This window comes from Clarias gariepinus, chromosome 6 (genome assembly GCF_024256425.1).
Source record: "Clarias gariepinus isolate MV-2021 ecotype Netherlands chromosome 6, CGAR_prim_01v2, whole genome shotgun sequence".
NCBI lineage: Eukaryota > Metazoa > Chordata > Actinopteri > Siluriformes > Clariidae > Clarias > Clarias gariepinus.
Window position 1 is genome coordinate 19,916,015 of NC_071105.1, and position 17,249 is coordinate 19,933,263.

The following is a 17,249-nucleotide window of genomic DNA, read 5'->3' on the forward strand; positions in this document are numbered from 1 at the left end:
GCAATAATATTTTTATTTGAATTTTTTTGTTAATGATTTTATGTAGGCCTCATATTTTTTATTGCTGATGTATGGTGTGTAAATTCAAAACCTTTTGGAATCTCTATTCTAATTTAGTAAAATTTGGTTTTTATGATAATAATTTGCAATAAGTGTAAAGTAGATAAAAGATTATCATAAATAAAAAACATTTTGAAACATACAGGTCTTGGTTTATGAAAATCACATTGCTCATAATCCCCTGATAATATGGCAATAAGATGACATATCATGTAGTTGCATAGCTATAGTGGCTCCAGAAACATAAGCTCCAGAACAGCTTTGACTGAAATAGATGAAAAACATCAGTTTTATGTGTTGCAAACGTCCAGCAAACTCCCTGTTGACCAAATTATTAAATAAATGAATGACAGATTTTGGTGTTATGATAATTACATAATAACTTTTATTTTTATGTTTTATTTACATTTACTTTATGATACTAACTGAAAGCATGAGATAACTGCAGAGAAACAGAAAATCAATGCTTTCATTTTTCAAAATGCCCATGATTGGTTGTTCCTTAAATATATCTTTCAAAATCTGAGACACTTTGGCTATCAAACTTTGTTAGTTTGTAACTACAAAGCATTACAATATATTGCATAGCCAAACATTTGTGGACAAGTGACCATTGCACCTGTATGTATTTTATAAATTCATATATTTTACATTCAGTCCCCCTTTGCTGTATTGATAATAATCAAAGGTCTTCATTTGGGTTGAGGCCTAGTCTCTGCGCAGGCTCCTAGTGCTCTTCCATTCAATCTTGGGCAAACAATGTCTTCATGGACATCAATTTGTGCATAGGTACATCATCATACTAACATATATGCTCAGTTTTTCCATATATGCTCAGTTTTTCCAAAAATTCCATTTACAGTGTTGGGTTATCACCTTTGTGCTAATAGCATGGGAAATGCCCACACATATGTGTGATGGTCAGGAGTCCACATACTTATCTATATTACATATTAATCAGCCTCCTTACCAAGAGGCTATAAACATAAGTTTTAAGGTTACATACAAAAAAAGTAAAGAAAAGTAAAATATTGTTTTAATGCCGGCTATTAAAATGCTCTTTTAAAAAATTATGTTAGATTAGTTTTGACTGATACAAATTTTTTTAATTTTTGAAAATCTTGTCTTGTGTCCTTTCAGTGATATTTTAGTCATGGAAATATTGCACAATAATAATAATAATAATAATAATAATAAAATAATGCAGAAAGGCATGTCATATATTTCCACAAAACTGTGCAATTATGTCTAGATAGGGTATGTCACACAGTGTCTTCTGCTGTTTTAGCTTCTCTGTTAACTTGTTGTGCAGGAACAGTGTCTCTGTCTGCAATGTCTATTGTGGATTCCTCCTCTTTTCCTTTTAGTTGTGATTTTCTAGCTTCTTCCTTTGCTTCCTTATCCAGCAGCCTGTAGTTAATGCCCATGAAGATAAAAAGGAATATGCCTGCAACCAGCAGGACTATTCCACAGGTAATGTATGTGTACTTGTAGTCATGGTAGATGTCATTAAATTTTCCTGTCAATGAAAATGTCATTATTACATAACTTCAATGTAGCACAAAACAACAACAACAACAACAATAATAATAATAATAATAATCTGAAATATATGCTAAATATACTCTGTCTGGCCAAAAAAAAAGGCCAAAGCCAAATTATTGGGCTACATCAAGCAAAGAAAACAACTGCAGAGCATTGAAATATTTTAATGAAAAGCTTTTCCATATGCATTCAATGTGATAAGACCATGGAGGATTGTGACTAAATGGCTGTATAGATATAAGAAAACTACTCGTTATTTAGACTAATCAGAAAAAAGACTTCAATTTGCTAGGAAGCATAAAGATTGGACTTTGGATCAATGGAAAGGTCATGTGGTTTAATGAGTTCAGATTTACCCTATTCTAATGCAATGGCATCTTAGAGTGTGCAACTTTCTTTTTGGCAAGACATTGTAAAACATACATATATTTTTTAAAAATCCCTAAAATTCTTTAACACTCACCCAGCAATGGAGGGCTAATTAACACTGGTCCACACTCCACAATGGTGACCAGGCCCACTGCACTGGAAAAGCGCTGTACTCCCACTAAATCCATTAGGGTTTCAAACAGCACAGAGCTGAGCCATCCAAACCCAAATCCAAAGAAGACTGAATAGATAACAAACCCTAGATAATCGACTGAAAGTGGTGCAAGGACATGGCACAGACCATTAAATAGTACTGAAGCTGCAAAAAAATACTGGACCCTCGGTCGTATCCACTTGGTGTTGGCCACTGTCCCCATAGATGGTCGCACTACCATATCGACAAAGGCCAGCACTGAAAGTAAAAAAGCTGCTTTCTCCTTTGGAATAGACCTACTTTTCGCAAAGTTACTAAGAAATACTAATGGAGTGAAAAGGCCAAAGAACATGACAATATTGCCTATGAGGTACAAAAGGAATCCACGGTGTTTGAAGAGAGATAAATCAATTAAACTGTTAATAATCTGCATCCCTTTCTTCTTTTCTTCATTAGCACCAACCTCTTTCACAGCAGGTTGGGGTTTAGGCCCAATAGGCCTCATGAGAGATCCAGCTACACAACAGTTAAACAGGAGCCCACCCAGGATGAGAAAGCTACCCCTCCAACCAAACTGATCAAAAAACCAAGTGTTCAAAGGAGCTAAAGTGGATAGAAACACAGGACTACCAGCCATGGCAATACCATTTGCAATGGGCCTTCTTTTGTAGAAGTATTTGCCAATCATTGTAAGGGCTGGGTTGAGATTGAATGCGAGTCCCAAACCTGCAATTAAAAAGGAAAAGAATGTAAACACATTTACAAATAAAGTTTCATTATTTCCTATACAACACTTAGTTGAACAGTAACATGCATATTTATGCTAACCCACCTCCTACAACACCTACAAAAAAATACAAGCCCCCAACTGTGTTGCAGAAAGATGCAGCAATGAGTCCAGTTCCGGAGAGGCAACCACCTACTATCATGATCGGACGACTCCCATACTTATTCACTAGAATACTGCTGATTGGACCTGAGAAATAATGGAAAATAAATCATAATTATTTAAATGCATTATTTAAAAAGACATTGCTCACAAGCCATCAGAACATCTTCAGTACGATTTGGTATAGTTTTAAGGCTTATTTTTACTGGATGGGTGAGCACAATTCCCTTTAAAATAGATTCACATTATTTTAATTTCTATTTATTTATTTATTTATTTATTTACTTACTTACTTTCCAGTGGACAGAACTCTCTTTCATGTCAGTTCAAAATCTCCCATCGATTTTCAACTTTAATTCCAAAAGCTATTTGAACCTTTCATTGAGAACTAACTCCATCATAAATAAAAACATTCCCATCAGGATGGAAATTGTTCATCACAGGATAAAGATGATTAGCAAGAATAACTCTATTGATTTGCATTGATTTTTTCCCTCCTACTAGAGACATGGGCACAAACCATGCCAGAAATAACATAACAGAGCCACGAGTTTTTTTTTATTGATATACAAATGGCTAATATTATTTTTAATAAAGCATTTCCCCTCTTAAACTGTAAATGCTAATGTACAATATATTTAAAAATGTGAATAATATCTGATACACTATTTAGACGTTTAGACATTTTTTCGACATTAGAGGGCACTGTTGTTTTACTATTCTCACATATGACAGCAGAGGTATTTGACATTGCCTGCTATTTATACAATGTAGCTACCACTAACCTGCAACCTGCTCTGTTTCTCTCAATTACAGAACGCATCAGGCATAAAAAGGTGGAGCAAAGGTGGAAACATTAATCACACATAATATTTGTAAATATTTTTTATATCATTTGACATAAGAAATCTGAATTGCTTCCATATAAATGCTTCCATATAAAACCAGCAATAATCATTATTATTATCATAAACAGCATGAATTGGTGTGGAGTCTTTTAACTACTGTTAAAAGACTACTTGTTGTATATTGTATTTCACATATAATGTGAAGTCATTCCTTCATAACAAACATTATATCATAAAGGCACAGTAACAAATACAACTAGTTTAATAATAAGGTGTGAAAAGGGTGTAAATAATCACATAAACAATTATTATGCCTGGTTTTAGAACACATGACACAAGTTTATTAAGTAGATTGTAAGGGGATGAATTACAAGTGTACAATGGACTGTTTTATTTTTCCATTCTATAATCCACCTTACACAACTAGCCATCCACTTCCTACAATCCTCCACAAGATTATATGCTTACACTAATCTAATGCAGAAATGCAACCTTGTAAGATGATGGTATGATATTGCAAGCAGTATTTCCAACATTTTAAACTTTCCAGTTACCTGCTGATTAAATAATTACTAAAAAGCAGTTTTATTTGGCTTAAACTGCCTGCATAGTGAAGTTAGATATAGACAATTAACACAGGCGTTATTGAATAAAATATGAAATATGCTAGATCATTAGTGCCCTGATCACTGAGTGTATAATTGAATATGGCTTGGGGATTTCCTTCTATTTGTCATTGGAACAAAAATAATCAGTCATGTTGCCTTAAGTATTTAAATTTTTCATAAAATAAATGACAAATTGACAATAAGTTTATATATGTGATATTCCAACTTGACAAATTATTGATTTCTTTGCTTGTTAGCTTCAGAAAAAAAAGAGAGACATGGGGGGAAAATGTACCTATATATCAGGTTGTCTTTTGCTGTTTGTTTTAGCAAACTGACTTTGGCTTGTTTGGCCTATCAAATAGTGAAAAAAAAAAGAAATTGAAATATGCCTTAGCCTGTTATGGTATAACACCAGAGTGTTGAACAGGCACAAACACAATCTGACAGTTATTGTCGAGTGGCTGCCTAGGTAAACAGCAAAGGAGTCAAGGGGCACAGATGTTTGCAAAGTGAAAGAGAGAGGCTTGTGTTAAGGCCTCAGACAAGAATCGGTCAAAACAAAGAAATGCATGGTCCCCTTGGTATAAAAAAATCATGGTATATTTTTAGTTGTCTGGTATTTTATCATTGGAACATTCTTTTTTCATGTTTCAGTCCTTTACCAGATAATCACCAATTATATTCCTAGATGAATGGGTTGCTAAAAGACAATGACCAATGAAAGGCCTTTAAATTCAATAAGAAAAATTTTTCAAGTTTGCTTGTAGTGTAATAGTTGTAGAACAACAACAATGCAGTAATCAGCTCTTATCTATAATATTATTAGGGAATTAAAAAGGTTTGGAGGTAAAACAAAGGCTTTCATGCCTTTAAGCAAATATGCTTCAGTATATGTGGCATGCTATCAATATATGAAACATACAACAAAAAATATATTTGGTAAAAAGTCAACATTTTATCATTTATCATATGAAGATGTAAAAATGACAAAAGTACACCATTTATTCTCAACGCATGATGCTTAATGTCTATTTGAACAGTCCATTAGAGGGTTTATAAGAGACTTCTTGCTAAAACAGTATGTGTATCTCATGTATCCTGTACACAAAGCATTTTCGGCAGCTTTCTCATTTAATGGTTTGGTCATTTGCAGTTGCAATTTTTTTACATGATTATTTTAATTTTACTTTATTATTATTATTATTATTATTATTTTACTTATAGATACTTTACAGTTTTGTGCTGTATGTTTCTTGTCACAGCTACTGTATTTATGTGCATTTAGCATCAAGCTTTCTGGTGGAAAACTGAAAATGGCGCCGGGGAGGTCGGCTGCCGTCACGACTGCTCCGACCACCTTTTCTTTGTTTTTGTTTTTTAAGTTAGGTTTCAGTGTTTTAAAATCGTCAAAATTACCACCATTAAGTACATTAGTTATGATAGAGACACCCTTGTTTCTATTGGTGTATAATGTACTCACAATTCGACGTTTTTAACTCCAGATCCGAGCTGGCCGAGTGAGATCCTGAGGGACAACAAAGGACGCGACGTGAAGCGGCTCCCTCGGGAGTTTACATCGGTCATAATCAGCGCCGTTTATATTCCACCACAAGCGGACACGGACACTGCCTCATGCGAGCTGCATGAGGCACTCACACAGCATCAAACACAACACCGGGACGCTGCGCTTATTGTGGCAGGGGACTTTAACAGTGCCAACCTCAAACGCGCAGTGCCAAACTATCATCAACACCTGCCTCACCAGGGGTGAAAGGACACTAGATCATTGTTATACAATGGTCAAGGACGGCTACAAGGCACAATCTCTCCCTCCGTTTGGTAAATCCGACCACGCCGCCATCTTCCTCATGCCAAAATACAAACAATGGCTAAAACAGGAAGTTCCGGTTCAAAGGGAGGTCGCGTGTTGGACGGACCAATCGGTGGCCGCGTTACAGGACGCACTCGATGACGCAGACTGGGACATGTTCAGAAACAGCTTCAATGGTGACGTCAGCGTGTTTACGGAAGCGGTTATAGGATTCATCGGGAAACTAGCGGATGATACCGTGGAGAAAAAGACTTTAAAACGTTTCCCAACCAGAAGCCGTGGGTGGATAAAACTATCTGCGATGCTCTGAGATCTCGCACTACTGCCTACAACACAGGACTTGCATCGGGGGACATGGAACCATACAAGGCTGCGTCGTATAACGTCCGGAAGGCGGGGAAAGAGGCGAAGCAGCGCTACGGGAGGAAACTAGAGTCACAACTCCAACAGAGTGACTCTAGGACCCTGTGGCAGGGATTAAGGACAATTAGTCCATCATTGTTCCTGTCCTAAAGAAACCTCAACCTGCTTCTCTTAATGACAATTGCCCTGTAGCCCTCACCTCAGTAATGATGAAGTGCTTTGAACGCTTGGTCAGAGACTCCATCATCTCTTCACTACCGGACACAATCGATCCACTACAGTTTGCATACCGCCAGAACCGTTCAACAGACGATGCAATCTCACATCTCCTCCACACATCACTCAATCACCTGGACACTAGGAAAGGGAATTATGTTAAAATGCTCTTCATCGACTACAGCTCTGCATTTAATACCATAAATTTCCTCCACACTCACCACCAAGCTGCAGCACCAGGGACTCAGCTCATCAATGTGTCAGTGGATCTCCAATTTTCTACCTGGCAGACCACAGGCAGTAAGAATGGGCGGACATGTCTCAGCCTCACTCACTCTTAGCACTGGAGCCCCCAGGGTTGTGTTTTGAGCCCCCTGCTGTACTCTTTGTCACTGTCGTGGTCGTGGTCGGCCTGATCACAAACAACGACGAGACGGCCTACCTGGAGGAGATTGGAAATCTGGAGAACTGGTGCCAGAGGAACAATCTCCTCCTGATTGTCAGCAAGACAAAGGAGCTGATAGTGGACTTTAGTACAAAGCAGGAGAGGAACTACCAGACCCCCATCATCAACAGGAGCCCAGTGGAGAGAGTGGACAGCTTCCGATACCTTAGTGTTCACATTATGCAGGACCTGTCATGGTCCTGTCACATCAACACCGTGGTGAAAAAAGCCCGGCAGCGTCTCTACCACCTCAGACGCTTGAGAGACTTCCGACTGCCCTCCAAGGTGCTCAGGAATTTCTACTTCTGTACCATAGAGAGCATCCTGATGGGAAACATCACGGCCTGGTTTGGAAACAGCACCATGCAGGACAGACGAGCTCTACAGAGGGTGGTGCAATCAGCTGAGCGCATCATCCGCTCCGAGCTCCCTGACCTGCACACGATCTACAGCAAGCGGTGCTGGACCAAGGCCAGGAAGATCGTGAAGGACCTCAGCCATCCCAACAATGGACTGTTATCTTTGTTGCGGTCTGGGAAGCGATTCCGCTCCCTGAAGTCCAACACAGAGAGACTGAGGAGGAGCTTCTTCCCACAGGCGATAAGGTCTTTCAATCACACCACCGCACAGGAGTAATATCTTTTTTTAAACATTGCTATTGACTGGACAATCATGGACACATTCATGCACTACATATTTATATATCTGACCATTGCACATGACACTTTCTCAAGCCACTTTTCATGCATATTTGCACAGCCATTGCTACTTTATTAATGTATTTTGTAATATTTTTATTATGCCCTTACTTGTACAGTTTATTTTACTAGTTAAATTTTTTTTCGTATTTTTTTTAAATTAATATTTATTCCCTATATATAGTTTTATTTTTTTATTTTAAGGTCACTGGCGGTCGTACAAGCATTTCAATGCATATCGTACTGTGTATGACTGTGACAAATAAAATTCGAATTTGAATTTGACTAGTGACTTGCTGACAAGACTGGGGTTCAGGTAATCTGGTACATTTGTGAAAGAAATGAAAATCACTACTATTAACAGGATAACCATTTTTCATATGTATTTACACTACATTTAGGCATTTGCCAGACACTCTTATCCAGAGCAACTTACATTTTTTTTTATCTCATTATACATCTGAGCAGTTGAGGGTTAAGGGCCTTGCTCAAGGGCCCAACAGTGGCAACTTGGTGGTTGTGGGGTTTGAACCTGGGATCTTTCGAACCGTAGTTCAATGCCTTATCCACTAAGCTACCACTGGCTACACTACAGAGAATAAGTTAGGGATATTGTGAGAGACTTAGTGGATGTTATAAATACAGTGTTTGTTTCACTTCAGACATTTTTGGGATAGGGAGGCAATTTTATTGGGATGATAGACACACCTCATTGTGTACAGGTGTGCCTTATATTGGGGCCAATCCCAAAAGACAACATTTTCAATGTGGCATCAATTTCAACATTCTGTGGGTATAAATAGCTGGTATTGTCAGTAAGTCATTCCAAGTTCATCATTCAAACAGCCATGAACACACGACGTCACTTAACGGACGAGCAGCGCTACCTGGCATGGCACGCCTTCGGGTCGGTGGCAGGCAGTCAGATGTTGCTCGTGAACTTGGTGAATCTCAAAGTGTTATTAGTAGACTTGTATCAAGACACAGAACTACTGGCAGAATTCATGACAGACCCAGGAGTGGAGCCCCACGAATGACAGACTGCAACAATGACCAGCACCTAAGGAACTATGCACTCTTACATCGACATCGGTAAGCAATTGCCACACAGCTGCAGGCCTGTTTACGAGATGAAAGGGGTACTAGGGTTTCCAGACAAACCATTCGCAACTGACTCCACTGCTTTGGCTTGAACGACAATCGTTGCAGTGACATCAAGATACCTCCGTGAACATTTGCAGTGGGCCCAAGACCATGTGACCTGGACAGTGCAGCATGTCCAGGTGCAGTGGTGAGTGTTGGGTTACCTTGCACAGAAATGATTGTCGTCAGCGTTGCTGGAGAAGGCGAGGTGATCGATATGCTAAGGTAAACATAGTCCCCAGGGTTTGCTTTGGTGGAGAAAGTGCAACAGTCTGGGCAGGCATCACCAGTCAGCGCAAAACAGATTTGGTTATTGTACATGGCTCAGTCACTGCAGGTTCTTACCTCAAAAACATCATAAAACCCATTATCATCCCCCAATTCTGCCAGCGCACCCCCATCTTTTTGTTCATAGATGATAATGCTCCACCACATCGGGGCAGAATTGTCACAGGTCAACTTCAGGGAAAGTTGGAGTGCCTCATATGGTATGGCAATCAATGTCCCCTGACCTAAACCCCATGGAGTACGTCTGGGACCAGTTGAAGCAGAGACTGGATGATCGTACCCCACCCCCACGTGACCTGGCAAAACTGCGTGTAGCACTTGTGGAAAAGTGAAACGCATTGCCTCAGAACAACATTGTTAGGCTAGTGAGAAGCCTGAGACGTCGCTGTCAAGCTGTCATTGCAGCAAATGGTGAAAACACCCGCTACTTACAATTTTTGTTCTTTGGGGCTATACTTATAATTGTCTAAATTTTGGGGGTAATAAATATTAAACTAATGAAAATAGTGTTTCTTCTCATACATTATTAGTAATATAAGAGGAACTTTTACTTATTTCATTCAAATTCAGAGCATATAGGAAAAGCACTCATGTAAATAACAATATCCGTAACTTATTGTGAGTAGTGTAGTCTGGGAAATATAAATAAATGTTGATTTGAAGTATTATTTGCAACATAGTGCTGTTAAATAGCAAATATTCAACACTGATCTGATGTAATTTAATCAAAGCAATTCAAAAATGTAAAAATACCTACCTCTCTATAACTCTACTCTATAACTCTACTTTATACTCTATCTCTATAACTCTACTCTATACTCTATATCTCTACTGTATAACTCTATAGTTAATATCAAACTGTCTATATGTCAGAGAAACTGGAACTTTAGAATATTAGCAACAACACTGAGACAAAGGTTGAATGACAAGAAAGTAAAAAATCCAAGAAAAAAAACTACTTTTATTATACTATCAGTTTAACATTTACCTTGGTTACCCAAAGTTAACAAAGTGCAGTATATTTTTTCTGTTCTGTATGTACAAAAGCATTTTGGAAGCCTAAAGTTCCTCTGACATCAAGCAGCAGTACTCCACTTTTCCCCTAGATTTGACAGTAGTCATCTTAGCACTGTTCAACAGATGGAAGCATATCATCTACTGATCTCTCCAAGGAAAGCATCTGACACTCCTTGCTTCTAAAATAAAAGGCTGATTGAGAACACAGGCTCTTGAGGCAGATAGAGTTGCCCATTCAGAGCTCTGTCTCACAGAATAGCAATGTTTAAAGCTCATCTTGTACTCAACTAGCTCATTCTATCCTTGAAAACCTTTCTAGCTAGACGATTTCAGATAATGGAGTGTACTGAAGGCTTCATTATCTATGTCTTCCCCTCACTGATCACATCAGTGGACTGAGGAAGGTGTTGATACTTAGTAAAAGACGGCTTAGTAAAAGACAGGTAGAAAAAACACTTTGTCCCATCTGGGCCACGGGATTTTGTAAATCAAAGTAAAAGACAGAGGAAGGGGATTACAATATTAAGCAGACTTCTGCTTTAAGATGAAACTGAGTGAACGTTTGTGCTGGAAGACCTTAACCTGTTTAAGAATCATTGTGCCCTAAGTTATACAGAGGTAGACTCTCTTAATGAAACAAGGTGTGGAGTCGCCAAAGGACTATTATAAACTTTTTTATCGACCAAATAAGCTCAATATTATGATAAGGTCAAAAGCTTGTGGAGACCTGACTATCAAACCCATATAGGGGCCACTCTCCAAACTGTTACCAAAATGATGGAAGCATACCATTGTATAGAATGCCTTTGTATGCTGTAGAATTATTATTTCCCCTTACTAGAACTACTGTAAGCAGCATAAATATGTTCCAGCAGGAAATTGCCCCTGTGCACAAAGCTTGGTCTATGAAGATATGGTTTGCTAAGAACTTGAGTGACCTGCACAAAGCCTCAACCATAGTGAACACCTTCGGGAGGAAATGGAACGCCAATTGGACACTAGGCCTCCATGCCCAACATCTGTGTCTAGCCTCACTATTACTTATGTAGCTAGAACTAAATGAAGATGGGCATAGAACTACATGTAGATGGGCATATTTGTACAGTTACCCTGTACAATCAAGCTTTCCAAAAGAGCTTATAATAACAGCAAGGAAGTGACTAAATCTGGAATGTGGTAGTCAACTAAAACATACAGTACAGTATGTTTACAGTATGTGGGCCAGTGGTAGCTCAGTATGTGGGCCAGTGGTAGCTCAGTGGTTAAGGCATTGGACTACAGTTCGGAAGATCCCAGGTTCAAATCCCACAACCACCAAGTTGCCACTGTTGGGCCCTTGAGCAAGGCCCTTAACCCTCAACTGCTTGGATGTGTAATAAGTAAAAAAAAAAAAAAAAAAATTAAGTTGCTCTGTATAAGAGCGTCTGCCAAATGCCAAAATGGATGTGATGACCAGATGTCCACAAACCTTTGGCCATATAGTGAATATTTGTAGTTCTGGATAGTTGCAATTAAAATAAATAAAGGAAAAAAAATGTTTCATGTTTTTAATCCTTGAATCTGGAGAAAGTTGTTTCTATACCTTAGTCAATAACACAATAGTTTAGGTCCAGTGGTTCTCATCGACTCCATATACTGAACATTTTTCAGTTTGGTCTGCTTTTTCACATCTGACTCTAGAATAGTTTAACAAGTGTAACACAAGTGCAACACAGTGTGGAGTTGAATGTCTTCAATAAACAGACTGTGATTTCATTAATTAAGTGAAGTCAGAAAAAATGCTTTATACTGTATGAGTAAAAAAGTTTTTTTTTTCATGCACTATGTTATCTCACCTGCTCCATACATGACAGCTAGCATGATGGATGAGATCCAGGAGACTTGACTACTGCTGGCTTGAAAGATCGTTTCAATCTCTTTGAAGAACACGGTGATGGACTTTGGGAAGGCATATGAAAAACCAATAGAAATAAAGGCACCAACCACAACTACCCAACCCCAGCCACCCTCTGGAGGAGTGTAACCCATAGGACCTCCAAGTGCAACTGGCATGGTGATATCTGCACTAAAGCACAGTTGGGTGTCTGTAAAGAGAGTTATAGGTTATAAGTATGGGCCAGTGTCATACATTTTTACATTAATCAAAATGAGTCAAAATTAAAACCAGTTTTAATCAACTTCTCCCCGTTTGGTCCTCAGCAGAAAAATCAGGAAAATAGAGAGCAGTATCGTGGCTTGTGATGCTTTTTGTATTCCACAAACACTTTACAATCAACCCATTTTAGCCTCATAACACCACATCAATTAATCCATGCTTATCACTTGCTTAAGGTTTTGTATAATACTAATCATGAGGCTTTTTAAATGTTTCTTATTCATATAAATAATGTGTACTAATACAATGTTTATTAGCAAATTTGCAAAACTAAAAGCAAGACCTATACATTTTTCTATCACAGGATGGAATGAATTTACAGATTATATCTTTTTAGACCACACAGGCAAGATGGATTAGTAAGAACATTTACTCTCACAGGTCACATATTTTCCAAGCAAAATTCCTACCTTTTGATCACTCAACACGTTCTCAGAAGAAGACGAAAATACAAACTCCAAACACACTAGGTTTCCCCAATACCAGTCACAGATGCTTTAGTTTATAGTGATAATTGGTACACCGAAGGCACTGACCCAAATCTGAACTAAAGCATATCACAAGCACTGCATTTCTCAATGACGTAACAAGCCAGGCCCATATTCAAGTTAAAGTGGTAGACTGAGATTAGTGCATTTATCATTGGCTCTTGAGGTCAAACAGTGGTTAACACAAAGTCTTATTGGCTGCAGAGACCGTACTAGGACTGCCTACTTGTACCTCATCTCTCCGCCTCCTGTCCTTTGCTTCAAATTCTTATACCTCCGGTCTCTTTTAAAAGGGACTCCTATTATAACATTTACTTAGTGCTTTTGTTTTATTTATTTAATGTTTATTTAAATATTTCCAAATATAACATTTAATTGTAAATTTTCCAAGTATTATTGTAATGTTGTGAGCAGTACTCATTACCATGCAGGTATGAAATAAGTAGGAAATAGGTGGGAAATAGCCATAACATTATTTAAGATATTTAAGTTATCTCAAATAAAGCAAGGACAAAAAAGTCTCCTTGGGCAAGATAGAGGTTTCCATGAAGTCTGCCGTGAAACATATTTTTCATGCTGATGTCACAGTGGTGCACTACTAGAAAAGTTACAGTGGTATTTGATGGCAAAAAATGTAAACAATCATAAACAAAAGGAAAATGGTAATTTACAAAAAAAAAAAAAAAGGAGCAAAATTTTTCTTCTCATTCACTATTTTTTAGTGGGATTCAATGTTGTAAAAAAAGTGAAATCCGGCATAGAAAACAGTGTTTTTAAAAGACATTGGACGTAAAGTTTTTTTTAAAAAAGGTCTCTGTAGATACAGGTGTATTCAGGAATAAATCAAGTGTTGTTAACAAAAAACAAATACTTCATTAATGTTCTTCTGCACAATTTTTATGTATCTTTACTTTACTTTTTATTTATTTATATTTTTTGGCAACTTTCACTTTTGCTCCACTACACTTCCTAAGTAAAACTCAGTACATCCAAACTAATGCACAAATTAATTTTAAATGAAAATTCACAGCAGAAATATGATATAAGATATTTACATCTGACAGGGAATTCTTACATATCCAGATTGCAGACTGGTTTCCAGCAGCACTAACAAAAAAACATCTCTAGTGACAAATAACCTACATACCTGTAGTGAGTATTCATTACCGACAGTCCCTGGCCAATAAAAAAAGTACAATATTAAGATTTAGCTTTTCTGAAACACCGAGTGACTGACAAAGACTCTGAGCCAAAAGAAAAAAAAAACATGATCTGGAAATGTTAGGCAGACACCATATAACCCTGCTATATGCCACCGATGTGTCTCAAAGACAGGTTGAGACACACAGAGGAGAAAAGCTAACAATTCTAGATTAGCATATTTTCTTGAGATTGAATTTCACTATTAACAAACTACATTGTATGCTTTCAGGCAATTCAACATACACCAATGCTCTTTAAGTAACAGTTTGTAAAAGAGAAATGGCTTATATTTTCAAACACAATTGTGTTTTTATGTAACAATTTTCCTCACGTTCTCTCCTGCCTTTCTAAGCAGGAGGGATTCTTTGATTTCATTGTGTTCCAGACCTAGAAATAAACTAAACATGTTTGATCTTCTATGATTAATTAACCAGCCCTTCTTTTCCTTCATCTAAGGAAGCTGGGTCATCCGTGCAGACTGAGAGAGGAGGCGACACATTCTCATTAGTCGCTTAGTTTGTTTGGCTTCCTCACTGTAGAGGCGGCCCCATGCCAAGAGAACCAACATATGCATGCGTGGAACACCTATGAAAATAAACACTTACTACTGTAACAGAGAAACAGAGGAGATTCCTCATTTAGCATTTCATTGTTAACAACATAAAGCTTAAAAGTTACAGGAACTACTGCATGCTTTGTTTTGCTTGGATCTTCTAAACTTCAACATGCAGCTAAGGTAGCTCCTACTGTACAGTAGCTCAGTGTTTATGGTGTATTCTTGTTCTTGTGTCTGTGGCATTCATCACGTCTCTATTTTGCTTATTGTTACTGTCAGCCTTTCAGGTCATTAAGCAGTTAACCACAAATAACACATGATCTACAAACTTAAATCAAACTTAAATGATGTAACAATAGTGAGAATTGTGTTCATTTGTTGCTAGTAATTCAATATAACCCACATATTAAAGTGATTAAAATTAGGAAAATAGCAAACTGCCCCTTCACAGCATGTACATTTTGCCAAACTTGAGTATAAAAAAGACACAAAAAACTGTTTTGTGTATTGCCTTTTGATATTACTCACTCACTCTCACTGACTCATCGTCTATACGGCTTTATCCTCTATTCAAGGTTGCAGGGACCCTATCCCATAAGGCTTAGGCACGAGGCGAGGTACACCCTGGACAGGGTGCCAATCCATCACAGGGCACACACACATACACACACGCTCATTCACACATTACAATGTGGGTACCAATTTAGGAACACCAATTAGCCTAAGCTACAGTGGGGAAAAAGTATTTAGTCAGAACCATTGAGAAAATGAGAGAACCCTGTAATTTTCATCATAGGTATACCTCAACTATGAGAGACAAAATAAGAAAAAAAAAAAATAATCAGGAAATCACATTGTAGGATTTTTAATAAATTTACTTGCAAATTATGGTGAAAATAAGTATTTGGTTAATAACAAAATTTCATCTCAATACTTTGTTATATACCCTTTTTTGGCAATGACAGAGATCAAATTTTCTGTAAGTCTTCTGCTGGCATTTTGGCCCATTCATCCATGCAGATCTCCTCTAGAGCGGTGATGTTTTGGAGCTGTCGCTAGGCAACACGGACTTTTGAGCTCTGGAGACTGGCTAGGCCACTCCAGGACTTTGAAATTCTTCTTATGTTTAAAATCATTGTCATGCTGAAAGACCTAGCCACCCCATATTTAGACCCAGATCCATCTTTAATGCCCTTGCTGATGGAAGAAGGTTTCTACTCCAAATCTGATGATACATGGCCCCATTCATTCTTTCCCTTACACAGATCAGTCGTCCTGGTCCCTTTGCAAAAAAACAGCCCTAAAGCATGATGTTTTTTACCCCCATGCTTCACAGTAGGTATGGTGTTCTTTGGATGCAACTCAGCATTCTTTCTCTTCCAAACCCAAAGTTATATTTTGGTTTCATCTGACCACATGACATTCTCCGAATCCTCTTCTGGATCATCCAAATGCTCTCTAGCAAACTTTAGACGGGCCTGGACATGTACTGGCTTAAACAGGGGGACACGTCTGGCACTGCAGGATTTGAGTCCCTGTTGGCGCAGTGTGTTACTGATGGTAGCCTTTGTTACTTTGGTTCCAGCTCTCTGCAGGTCATTTACTAGGTCCCCCCGTGTGGTTCTGGGATTTTTGCTCACAGTTCTTGTGATCATTTTGACCCCATGGGGTGAGATCTTGCGTGGAGCCCCAGATCGAGGGAGATTATCAGTGGTCTTGTAAGTCTTCCATTTTCTAATAATTGCTCCCACAGTTGATTTTTTTACACCAAGCTGCTTACCTATTGCAGATTCAGTCTTCCCAGCCTGATGCAGGTCTACAGTTCTGTTTCTGATGTCCTTCGACAACTTTTTGGTCTTGCTCATAGTGGAGTTTGGAGTGTGACTGTTTGAGGTTGAGCACAGGTGTCTTTTATACTGATAACAGATGCCATTAATACAGGTAGCAAGTGAAGGACAAAGAAACCTCTTAAAGAAGTTAAAGGTCTGTGAGAGCCAGAAAACATGCAAAGTCCATGCACACAGAGACGGGGATCGAGCATGGACCCTAGAGGTGCAAGGCGACAGTGCTAACCACTACTGTACACCACTGTGCTGCCCCCTTTCTATATTACTGTTTCTTTAATGTGATTAGTGCATATAGCTACAGATTAGTCATAACACAGCCTATATTAAGGTTATTAGAATTGTGAGATGTAAGAATTTGGTATAAACTGCTGCTTGTTGAAGAACAGTTAGTAATATGTGTTGTGCTGTGTCATCTTTTACCACATAGATTAATCTTATTGCTAGAAGTGTCAAGTCAACACATGCATTTCCTCAGTTTTTTAGGAGGTTTATTAGAAGAAAAGCATTTGCATTTTGATGTGAC

At 38.1% G+C, this 17,249-nt stretch overlaps 1 protein-coding gene across 1 annotated transcript; it reads right to left on the minus strand.

Annotated features, from left to right (window-relative positions):
- Positions 1-466: 466 nt before the first annotated feature.
- Positions 467-13,218, minus strand: LOC128526663 (monocarboxylate transporter 1-like). The gene is made up of 5 exons (XM_053498755.1): positions 13,043-13,218; positions 12,313-12,561; positions 2,961-3,104; positions 2,069-2,854; positions 467-1,579 (listed from the first exon to the last, which is right to left on the minus strand). The coding sequence occupies exons 2-5, from the start codon at positions 12,527-12,529 to the stop codon at positions 1,323-1,325; spliced, it is 1,404 nt and encodes a 467-aa protein (XP_053354730.1). The 5' UTR covers positions 12,530-12,561; positions 13,043-13,218; the 3' UTR covers positions 467-1,322.
- Between the last annotated feature and the right edge of the window lie 4,031 nt (positions 13,219-17,249).

Bases quoted from the DNA above. Each gene is read 5' to 3' on its own strand.
- LOC128526663 (XM_053498755.1), bottom strand. From the start codon at position 12,529: ATGCCAGTTGCACTTGGAGGTCCTATGGGTTACACTCCTCCAGAGGGT. The intron at 3,105-12,312 runs GTGAGATAACAT...ATTATTTCTCAG, and splicing joins AGCTGTCATGTATGGAGCAG to GTCCAATCAGCAGTATTCTA. The intron at 1,580-2,068 runs GTGAGTGTTAAA...TTTCATTGACAG, and splicing joins AATTAGCCCTCCATTGCTGG to GAAAATTTAATGACATCTAC.